Genomic DNA, 12,294 nt, shown 5'->3' with positions numbered 1-12,294 from the left:
AGCACTTTGCAACCTTTTTTGTTGTTTAGTCATTCAGTCCTGTCTGACTCTTTTTGACCCCCTGGACACACCAGGCTTTTCTATCCTCCACTATTTCCTAAAGTCTGTCCAAGTTTATTTTTGTTGTTCCCTTGACACTTTCTCTCCATCGAATCCCCTGCTGTTCCCTTCTCTTTTTGCCTTCTTTTTTTCCCCAACACCAGAGTCATTTCCAGTGAGTCCTATCTTTTCCTCATGTGGCCAAAGTATTTAAGCTTCAACTTCAGTATTTCATCTTCCAGGGAATTGCATGCATTAAATTTTTAAAGTTTTGACTGATTTGGTCTCCTTGCTGTCCAAGGAACTCTCAAAAGTCTTCTCCAGCAACAAAATTCAGAAGCATTGATTCTGCAATGCCCAGCTTTTCCTGTCAACCTTACGAAGCTATATATAAATTCATTTTTATTGATTATTGTCATTGATAAGTAACAGAGCCATGATCCAAACTCAGGCTTCCAGGCCTCCAGATCAGTATTCTTTCCCCTCTTCCTACCAGTCTTGATAACTTAAGAACAAGATTCACAACCAAGCCATCCCACTGTTAGAGAAAAATTGAGTGCCTGTCCTGCAGGCAATGGGCCAAGAGATTCTCTGGACTCATTAGTAAGATTAGTGCTTTTGAAGTAGTGTAGGTCTCTGAGGGGAATGTGGCACATTGCTAGCACAAGTTGGGACCAGGTTGTTGTCTCTTTCCCCCAAGGGCTTCCCTTTATCTGGGGACACATGGCATAGAGGTAACCTGATATAATGGACAGAAAGGGTTCAAGTTCCAACCCTGCTATTTACTATTAATGAGACCTTGGGCAAATCACTTCCCATTTCTCAGCCTTGGTTTCCTCATCTGTAAAATGGGAATATTAATGCTTGTGACACTTGCCTGACATGATTAATGAGATTATCCATAAGGAATTTTATAAACCTTAAATATCCATATTAATGCAATAGTAATTTTTTTGGACAGAACCTATGATCTGAACAGTGTAGTGTTATATAAACTTTCTCCACCAAATGGAGATCTGGCATTTTCTCTTCAATTAAAATAATAGAGAATTACCATGAATTATTATTAATTATTGCCAAAAGAGGCAAGACTCACAATGGAATTGTTCCTGTTCTGCTCATGCCCCAACCAAAAAGAGCTGACAGGGTCATTAAAACCAAGTTCTTAGAAAGAAGATAGAGAATCCACAATCATGGCAGTCCCAACTTAGATTTTTTCCTCAGCCCTTTGAGTCCTTCCAGGTGTTTTCTGGGATGGTGTGTTTAGCAATATGTGTGCCACTGGGCTGGCCCCAGGAGGCCCCGGCTCTATGAATGCTATTCATTAGGTTTCTGTTTGAATTCTTGTTAGAGGTTTATGACCTGTCTGCGATCCAATACCCAGTAACCCATAAATATAAAGTAGCTATGAAATCTCTGCTTTTCTCAGCCAACCTGGCAGGGAGTGAGTGGTCCCTTAGCACAGAGCTTCCTTGATGTGCTTCCATTGGTATTCTTGGGTTGGGGCCCCATGCAGAGTGACCATATGTCCCCTTTTGAAGGAAGGGTTCTTTCTGTGGTTAACCCTTTTGCCGTGAGGTCCCAAGGAGCCATTGGTCAAATGGTGGTACGGAGGTGTGGTTAGAGCAGAAAACTTGTTTATAAAACATGTGATTGGGAATAAGAATAGGAAGCATCCCTCTTTGCCTGAGAAGTCTCATATGTGCAGAGCCGAGACCTCTGGGATATTCAGATCTGTCAGGATCAAGGAAGATTTTTTCCCCCAGAGCAAGCAGGGAAAAGTATTCATTGAGGAACAACAACAGGTTCTCTCTTCCATATTATGAATGTCTCAGGCTACAAAACCATATGCCTCTCTCCCGTGAGCATCCCCATTCTGTGCTTCTTAGCATTAAATTTCTTGGAATTAAATTCCTTGTTTTTCAAATTGGTTTGTTTTGAGAGATTTGTTGTTATTATATAAAGGACCTTCGGGTTCTGCTCACTTTACTCAGTATCAGTTCATAACAAGTCTTACCAGGTTTCCCTAAAACCATCTCTTATCTGCTTATCTGGAATGCATTCCATTCTGTTCTTATACCATAATTTATTTAGCCATTCCCCACTCATTGAGACTTCATCTTAATTACCAGTTCTTTGCCACTACAAAAAGCTACTATCGATCTTTTTGTGTGTGCATATGGGTCCTTTCCCTCCTTCAATCTCCTTGGTGGTATAAGCCTAGTAATGGCATGGATGGGTCAAAGGGACCATTATATGTTTGTAAGATGTTTGAGTAGGAAGGGGTCTCAGAAAGCATCTAGTCTAATCACCTCATTTTTCAGAGGAGGAAATTTAAGGGAACAAGTGACATGCCCAAGGTTACATGACCAGTAAGTGGTCAAGCTGACATATTAAATTCAAGGTTTCTTGACTCCTAGTCACAAAATCCTGAGGCAGAATTCAAACCCAGATCTTCCTCATTCCAAATCCAATCCTATATCTACTACACTAGACAGTCTTTTATGTTCTCTTGTTGTGTTATTTGTAATTTGCTTTTGTTTTTGGACTAATTGAATGATGTGCTAGTTATTTTCATTATTGAGCAGTCTAACCCTTTATGACCCCATTTTGGTTTTTTTGTTTGTTTGTTTGTTTTTTTGGCAAAGATACTAGAGTGGTTTGCCATTCCCTACTCCAGCTCATTTTACAAATGAGGAAACTGAGGCAAACAGGATTAAATGACTTTTCCAGGGTCACACATAGTAAGTATATAAGGTCAGATTTGAACTCATGAAAATGAGTCTTCCTGACTCCAGGACTCTATCCACTGCACCACCCAGCAGCTTCATGTGCCAACGTCACCAAATAAAGTCTAACCATGGCCTTTGTATTGGTTCTTCCATAGTAGTGCTATTCTTTCATTTGCTGGCATTGAAGAGGGATCATTGACAGTGGCAGTTAGTGGGACAGCTGAATAGTACAGGGGATAGAGCACCAGACCTGGAGTTCCAAGACTTGGGTTCAAATCTGGCCTTAGATATTTCCTAGCTGTGTATGTAAGGCAATTCACTTAACCTCATTTGCCTAGCCCTTGCCCTTCTTTCTTAGAATTGTTACTAAGACAGAATGTAAAGGTAGAGGGGGATGTCTGAATTGTCTTTGGCCTTCTAAAGTGGGGAGGAATTTTAGAAAGTCTCTGTTCCAGAAAAAGGAAAGTGAATGTGGCCTATCCAGGGGCAAAGGAACACTGGAGATGAGATAATTCATTCAAGAGCCACTAATTCAGTAGATAAACCAGGGTTAGCACTACATTTGTTTCTAGCAGGAAGCATTTGATAAGTTCGTATTGAATGAAATTAAATTAATTTACTATAAAAGAGTTTGCACTACTAGTAGAGAATACAAATTCTTTTCCAAACTTGTGTATCTCCCTGCCTTCCTCAAACATAGCCTATGCCTACTACAATGGTCTGTGCTTTGTGAATATCTATTGAATGTCGAATATTCTTTCTATATTTGGCAGCAATTTTATGCCCTCTCAAAATCTCCCTTTGGATCCTAAACATTATTAAACTCGAGTTAATTGAATAGTTGGTTGTTTAAAATTCCTCTAATGAATTTGTTGAAAACCCACATGATAGTATAATGTATCAGGGCAAGTGACTTCTTTTTCCAGATGGGCACAAATCAGTACTACTCTCCTCTTGCCAAAATTTGGTAGATTAAGAAACAGCTCTCAGCCTGGTTTTAAACCCATTCTGCAAAAGAAGCCTTCAGCTGAAAATTGAGTCTCTATCCCACCTCTACTCCCTCTACCCTTAAAAGCCATTTTTACAATCCACCATCAACCCTCATCTTGCATTCTCCTTCAAGAGAGAAGGCATGGTCAGCTAGAAAGGGAATCAGGTGCCGTAGCTTCTAGTCCTGGTTATTTGTTTGACTTTTTTCCCAAGTGCTTTATACTCTCAGGGCCACAGACTCATCTGTCTTCACCCTTCTCCCTGCCCTGAAAATGGAGATAAACTTTGATTTCCTCCTCATAAGGAAGGATTAACCAATGCCCCCCAAAGCTGCCAGGGCATTCTTAGAACACAGAGTCATTTTACCACAGTAGTTAAAATTGAAAAGAACACCAACAATTATTATGTGTCTTCCTTCAATAATGAGAAGAAGAAAGGTTTGTAAGGATAGTAAAAGGTCTCACATTTCCAGATTTTGATCAGCTTCCTTGGCTTCGGCTGTGTACATTCAGTGTCTTCTTCCAGGCCAGGGAGTTCTTGGTTTCTTGCTTAGTAGCAACAGCGAGCCACAGAAAATGGGAACAAAGTCTTAATGGGACAGCTTCTTCTCATCTCCCAGGCTATCTTTTCCTCTTCTCCTTTGTAATGTGTTAGAGCAATGATAACAAACTCAAATAGAAAAGGAGGCCACTAAGCTCCTATGTAAGGATCCCTTAGAAAACCATATACCAACATTATCTATGTTCTATTGTGTTTTATCTATTTTGTTAAATATCTCCCAATTACATTTTCATCTGGTTTGGGCAGTACTCAGGAGTCTTGAGTTCCTTGGGCTGTTGTGTTTGACACCTCTGTATTAGAGGACTCGACTGGTCTGGCCCCATTCCTGGTGTAGGCAGAAGGGATGCAGCTCACTGAAACCCTGGCACTCCATCCTGCAGTTGGCTCAAAAAGCTGAACCAGCTGGAGCAAGGGAGGCTAGAGTGGGACAAACCCTCCTCTCTCCAGAAGTCCTGCTGCCCGCCAATAATTACTCTTCAGTATACTAGAGACACTTGAAGAATTCAACTCAGGGAAAAGGAAAAAAAAAACCCACGGCACCATTTTTTTTTATAGCCCAACATTCTCCCCCACCCAAATTCACTTTCCTACTTTAAAAAAATGTTTCTCATAGGGCCTGATGGGATTTATCGGTTTGGTTGGAGAGCCAGGAATCGTTGGAGAGAAGGTAGGTTGTATTTTTAAAAATAAATAAAGGAGCCCAGCACATTTATTTTTTGGGAAAAAGGGGTGAGAGAAGCTGCTGTTTTAGGAATTTAAAACCCTCTCTCAGTTCACTCTTAGCTCCGTTGTTCTTCATCCAAGGACCTGAACAAGCTCTGTTGGCAGAAATTGCAACTTGGCATTTGGGGGCTAGAAAGCGAGCTGTTAAAGGACCATTGTCTGGTGTTCTCCGTGGCTGCCTTACACTAGTTTCCTGTCTTTCATTCCCTTTGGTGCTTAACTATCATTCCCTTCAGGACCACCTGGCCTCCCCTCTATATGACTCTGCTCACTTTATCTCACCTGCCCAGTTGGATTTCTTGGGCCTCTCTGGAACCTTGAGGGCTGATAGTGGGACCAGAGTGATACAGCCACATGGGCTTCCATCTGGACTCCTCAGATGCATCCACCCATTTGCCTGCATGGTGCATTTGGTGATGGATTCAGGGTGTGATCCATATATGTTGAGTGGGGTCCTATTTATATGTCTTAAATGGATTTATTTATTTTCTACCTAAAAACACCTTATTGAGCAAAAGCTGGAAGAACATCCATTTCAATTTCCTTATTCCTCAGGGAGAGATGATTTATTTCAGTTTGGCCCACCAGAAATCTATTTGGTACATTGGTAGCAATAATAATAGCTGACATTTTTATAGCACTTACTACTTAGCCCTTCACAATTATTACATCATTTAAGCCCCTCAATAGCCTTGGGAGGTAGTTGCTATTATAATCCCCATTTTATAAATAATGAAAATGAGACAAACTGAGGTTAAGTGGCATTACAGATGATCATTCCCACCCTTGCAACCCAGCAGGGATTAAGGATTATTGCTAGTATAGACATAACCTGGTTCCCCAGGGGTCAGGGCCAGAATAGTATCCACTAAGCACAGATCTTGGTTCTTGAACAGTTCTGTGTTCTGTCTGGATTTCGGATACTTTTCTACAGAGTGAGACCATTTCCAGAGAAGTCGTCCTAATGCCAGAGATGGATTAGCCAGACACAGGGGCGGGATCCTGGGCCCAGCGTGAATGCTTAGACTACGATGGGCTTATTGACAACAAGGTCTGATGGGCTGTTCCCTTGTGGGCAGGACCTACCCCTTATATACCAGCATCCCACCTTGCACAGGGCTTAGACCAAAATCATCAGTATTGGGTGGAAGTGCCCATTTGTTGATTGATTGATTAACTCCTCAGAATCCAGTTCTCACTAAAGCAACCAGGGAATTGGGACAATAGTGGATCATTTTGGGTGAGGAATGAAGAGATAGGAAGGGCAGGAAGGGAAGGAAATGCCTTCTGTTGGCACAACTGCCTCTGCAGACCCAATCTGGTCAAAACCAAACTTAAACCAGAACCAAATGGTACCAAATAAGAATCAAAAGGAAAAATATAATTATCAGTTTCTTAATCAAAACCATCTCTACTGCAGGAAAATCCCCCACTTTGTATGTGTGTGAGGTGGCTTCAGAGGGCCACCTAGAGATTCTGGCCCTGTCTGGGTGTGTAAGTCACTCAGCCAATATTCATTCAACAAACATTTCAGAGCCTACAAAGAGCAGTACCACTCTAGGTTTTGGGGGAACTAAGAGGACAAGTCCTCATGCCTTTTCTTTGAGAGTTGATGGTCTAAAGTTACACAGATAGCAGAACTTAGATTGTAGTGAAGAGGTGTACAAACTGTGGGTTCAAATGTGGCCTCAGATACTTCCTAGCTGTGTGGCCCTGGGCAAGTCACTTAACCCCATCTGGGGCTGGTGCTGATGCAGAACATGGCTAAGTGAGAAACTAATGTCTGAATAGACAGGAGCAATTAAACTCCAGGAAGCAGAAGTTCAGAGCAAGAGCAATTCCCATAACAATCTGTATCCTAATGCTAATCATTATAACTTACATTTATATATCACTTTAAAGTTTGCAAAGTTTACATTTGATACTCATACCAACTTTGGGAGATAGGTTCTATTATTATTCCCATCTTACAAAGGAGGAACAGAGGAGCTGAGAAGAGTTAAGTGACTTACCCAGGGTCACAGAGCTTGTAAATGTTCGAAGTGGACTTTGAACTCTAAGACTACCTTGTGTCCTTTTAAGACTCAGCTCAAGGGACACTTTTGATATCCCTTTTCTAATCCCCAACCTCTCCTTCCAGAAATCACCTCGCATTTATTTTGTGCCTAGATTCTATATCTCTAAATATGTGTGATCTCCTCCCAGTGGAATGTTAGCTCCTTGAGAGCAGAGACTGTCTCACCTTCGTTTTTGAATCTTCCTTCCTAGCATAATGCCCGGTACCTAAGAGATCCTTGATAAATGCTTACAGATAAGTCGATTCCTATGCACTCACTGATGTTTCTCCTTTGCTGAAGGGTGGCCGCGGTGCTATGGGACCACCAGGTGCTCCTGGAGCCAAGGGGTCGATGGTAAGGAGTAAGTCTGCATTCTCTCTCTCTCTTCCCACTCTATCTTTTCCTAAAGTGCAGGTAGTCTTTCTCATAACCTATGAACTCTAGTGGCTCCCTGTTGTGTCAACTATCAAATAGAAGTTCCTCTGTTTACTTTTCAAAGTCTTTCATTACCTGTCCCTAACTTCCTTTTCCAACCTAATTGTGCATTACTCTTATTCCTCTGCTCTTAAGTTTCAGCAAAGCCAACCTTCTTGCTGGTTCTTACATGATACTCCATGGCTCTCTGCCATGCTGGGTTTTCACTATCTCTTGGTTTCCTTCAGATCTCTGCTCAGATAACACCTTCTATGTGACCCCTTTCCTGATCCTCCCCAACTACTACTGCTCTCACTCTCCAAATTGACCACACATTTGTAAATATTTTGTAATCACTTATAGATGCACATATTATCTCATCCCACAGAATGGAAGCTCCTTGAGGTCAAGGACTTTTTTGGTTTTGTCTTTGTTTCTCCCCAGAGCTCCAGTTTAATATTTTTAATCACATACATAGAAAATGCTTAATAAAAAGCTTATTGTTTAACTAATTGCCTCTGGGATGGTAGTTCTCTTTTTCTCCCATCTCTTCTTTGCCCTCTTTACCTCATACTTCAACTGGATGCTTTAAGACCCTCAGATTCATCCTTCTCATTATTAAGAAAAAGAGGAGAGAGTTTATAGTTCCCAGGGATCTGGCTTCTTGGCTCATGCCTTTCATGCAATTTTAGCTTTGTTTGCCTAGATTAGTTGAGGGAAGGACTTAAAGTAAGAATTATTCTGTGAGCTCATCATAATTATTCTTTCTAGGGTCATCCTGGGACAGCAGGAGGAGTTGGGGATCCTGGAGACCCTGGGCCCCCAGTAAGTACTACACTGAGAATAATCCCTGAGCAAGGATTCATTTGGAAACACTGGCTTTCCAGTCAGAGTACCTGAGATCATATCCCGGATCCTTTGATGACTACCATCTTTGTGACCTTAGGCAATTCACTGTGCATCAGCTTTCTAATCTGTACAATGATGGAGTTGGACTAGGGTCATGTTGGCAGATCTTTGGCACGTGTGCCAGAGGGGGTTCCTCTCCTTCCCCTCTCCACATGTGCCTGAAAACATTTCTCACATGACTTGCCCCTCTGCCTAGCAGCCCAGTGGGAGTACTTCCTTCCTCCCTTGTCTGGGATAAGTTGTGGAGCTCATACATGGTATGAGGGTTGCAATTTGGGCCCTTGGTCTCTAAAAGGTTCGTCATCACTGGACTAGGGGATAAAAATGGATATATAGGTTTGGGTCAGATTATGGGAGGCCTTGAAAGGCCAGACTATATTTAATACAAAAGGGAACATGAAACCTCCAAAGATTTGAAGTAAATTTAGGAAAAAGGGCAGGAAAAAAGAGATCCAACAAATTGGTTCAAGAAGCGTCTTCCATTATTCCCAGCAGACAGGGGAATTGGATGGAGATGGAGATTTTGTTTTTAATTTTGTTTTTATTAATATTGCATTTATTTCTAGATATGCCCTTCCCTGCCTTCCTAGTGAGCCATTCCTTGTAGCAAAGATTTCAAAAGAAAAAAGGAAAGGAGGCAGTTCAGCAAAACCAATTCTGTCTGATAGTATATGTCAAAGAAGGGAAGAGGGTACATTTTCTCAATTCTCTTGGGACTAAGCCTGGCCACTATTCATTACAAAGTATTCAATTTGTTGTTGTTCTTTCCATTTACATTGTTGTAATCATTTTATATATCATTTTCCTGGTGGTGCTCATGTGACTACTTTGCTCCATGTATTTTCTTTGTTTCACTGTATTCTTCATTTTTCTCTTGCTATGGCACTTCAATTAACATTCCATTTCATTCATGCATTATAGTTCTTGTAGCCCTTTTCTAAACAATGGCCATCTACTTTGTTTCCAGTTCTTTGATAACACACAAAAAAGGGCTACCTTGAATATTTTGGTGACCTTTTTAACCCCTTTGGGATATATAGATATAGATATAGATATAGATATAGATATAGATATAGATATAGATATAGATATAGATATATATTTAGCAGTGACCAAAAGGATTTGGTCAAGATATTCTTACTCCCTCTCTCCCTCCCACCTTCTCTCTCTCTCTCTCCCTCTGTCTCTCTCTCTCTGTCTCTCTGTCTCTGTCTCTGTCTCTGTCTCTGTCTTTCTCTCTCTCTGTCTCTCTCTCTGTGTCTCTCTCTCCCCAAATTGTTTTTCAAACAGGTTGGACCAGTTCATAGCTCTACCTATCTTATATGAGTATGTTTGTTTTCCCATTGGGAAGCACAGATTTAGGAGGAAAGAAGATAGATTCTGTTTGGGACTCTGAATTTGCTGGGCTAGAAGTTTGGTGATCATTCAGTTTGGTGATTGGAGATAGGGCTGAAACTCCAGGGAGAGCATGGGGCTGAGAATACAGAGCTGAGAGTCATTTCCTAGCCATCTTTTATTTTTCTCTTTCTTTTGAGCCCTATAATTAATGTGCATCTTCAGTTTTTCCTCTCAGTCCTTTCCCCCTCTATCCCTTGTCTTCCATCTATACTATCAATTATCATGCCATTATTGTACTCACCTTGACTGGTGCTATAGTCTCCTATCTCCCTGATGGCATTGCCCAGAGGAAACTGCTTTGCAAACTATAAAACAGGCTGTCCCTGCAGTGGTCATGCAGATGATGCTGATGAGGATAGAGCCTGCCCCTTCCAAACTCCACCATCGATGCTGACAATTCTTCTGTGCCTTGGCATCAGCCTTTGGTGAGGGACCCCAGTGCTTCCAAAGCCAGAGGTTGATTCGAGCCAGAGATCAAGAAGCGGAATCTGTCTAACTGGGCTCCCATTGCTAGAGCATTGCTTAATGAAAAACAAGCATCTTGTCACTGGCATCTGTTGTCAGTTCCACACATATTCTATCAATTATCTCCCTCCAGGCAGAAGGAATACCCCGGCCTTCATTAATGTGTATCTCCAAGGGGAATCTCTCCTGTTGGATGAGAAGGTGCTAGTCCCAGCCAACAAATCGGATAAAAAGTTTTCCCCATTTTGCAAGAATTGATTAATAATAATTGTTATAGTAGTAGTTGCCATGAAAATAAGCCAGAAATGAATAAAAGACTCAGTTGTAGGGTAGAGAGAGGAAAGAGACAGTTCAGTCCAACAGTAGAAAATTGGTTCAAAAATGGAACTGAGTTCAAATCCTTGTGCTAACTTTGTGCTACTATGTGACTCAAACTCTCCATTCCTTGCTGCTTCCCTAGAAAGTATTTTCTTGCCTCCCAGAGGAAGGCAGATAACTCCAGGGAACTGGGTTTTCCACTGTGAGCAGCATGATGCCACCCACCCCTTTATCATAACCCTAGGGGTGATCTTCCTTGCACATGATAATAATTCATGTTTCTACAGTACCTTATGGATTTTAGAATGCTTTCCTCACAATCCTTTGAAGTAATTATGAAAATTTTACCCTCATTTTACATATGAGAAAACTGAGTCAGCTCATGAGAAATAAAAATTATCCAAATCCATACCGCTAGTATCAGGCAAGATTTGAACTGGAGATTTCTTCCTCCAAGTTGAATATTCTTTTCAGTGGTTAAAGGAACCCAGAATTCTTAGCTCTTAATCTGTGGTCCAGGCCACAAGCTTTACCATCACCTTTCTGCCAGGGAACCCAAGATATCTTATTCTATCGTATGCCATCTCGTGGGTGGAGGGTCTGAAGAAGAGATCGAGCTGATCCTGGTCTGCCAGCCAAGTCCCTTTTAGATCGGGCAGCATAGAAGGCAATGTGCCTAGTGCAGTCAGCACAGGCAGGGGCCAAAATAGGGCTTATGAAGCCCCCAGCACAAAGGAGCTTTAAGGCTGCTTCCAGTAGGGCTGAGCTTTCTGTGCCAAGTGATTAGTTTGGTCTGGAACAGGCAAGGAGGAGGGACTGTCTCTAGCCTCCCTATGGGTACCCACAGGGCTGGCTTCATGCCTTGCTCTTCCTCTTGGCCATCTGTCTCTTCACCCCACACCAATCATGCCTTTCTCAGAGTCAGGACTCAACTGCTGCTATACTCTCTAGTTCCCTTCACTCTTCCATGGTCAGGGAGATGATCAGCATAAAAAAGCCTCAATGAATAAGTATCTCATTGGGCACTCATTTTGTAGCCAGTCCTGTGCTAAATGCAAGAAGGCACAAGAGAAAGGAGACATGATCCCTGCCCTAAAGAAACTTGCCATCCACTGGGGAGACAATGCTAACACCATGGAATCAAGAGGGGGCATTGTTTGGTTCAGATTCTACATTCAAAGAAGGACATTAATTAGATCAGAAAGAATCAGGAAAGGTCAGAGCATCTAGAGCTGGAAGGGAGAGATCACTTAACCCAGGGATCTTTGACCTGGAGTTGGTAAACTTGTTTTTAAAAAATCGTTTGATGGTTGTGTTTTGATAGAAGTGGTCTGTTTTGTAATCCTATATATTTTATTTTGTACATTTAAAACATTCTGAGAAGTGGCCCATAGGCTTTGCTAGACTGTCACAGGAGTCCATGATACAAAACAGGTTTATAGGGGTAAGCTGGAAAGCATTTAATGACCAGAGGGGGAGGGAGATATATATGCACACACCAAACACACTTTTCAGTTTAATCTGCATTATTAACATTTTTCCTAAAGTCTGAACAATCTGTAAAATATTAACTCAAACTCTGATTTGTAGCATTTGCTGATTTACAAGGTGTAAATGCTCACCCTGAAAATTTAACAACCAAGCTCTCTCAAGCCCAACTGAATAGCTCCAGCACACCACCATGTGTA

General features: G+C 41.6%; 1 protein-coding gene across 4 annotated transcripts in view; it reads left to right on the top strand.

The window, feature by feature from the left end:
• Positions 1-12,294, top strand: part of COL27A1 (collagen type XXVII alpha 1 chain) — a 268,951-nt gene that overhangs the window by 160,422 nt on the left and 96,235 nt on the right. For all 4 annotated transcript variants that reach the window (XM_056812389.1, XM_056812391.1, XM_056812388.1 and 1 more), the window contains exons 25-27: positions 4,936-4,989; positions 7,403-7,456; positions 8,288-8,341. In XM_056812389.1, coding sequence (XP_056668367.1) covers positions 4,936-4,989; positions 7,403-7,456; positions 8,288-8,341 — 162 coding nt within the window. The remainder of the gene's footprint in view (positions 1-4,935; positions 4,990-7,402; positions 7,457-8,287; positions 8,342-12,294) is intronic.

Source organism: Monodelphis domestica, chromosome 1, assembly GCF_027887165.1.
Source record: "Monodelphis domestica isolate mMonDom1 chromosome 1, mMonDom1.pri, whole genome shotgun sequence".
Lineage (NCBI taxonomy): Eukaryota > Metazoa > Chordata > Mammalia > Didelphimorphia > Didelphidae > Monodelphis > Monodelphis domestica.
This window is presented reverse-complemented; position numbering and strand designations above follow the sequence as displayed.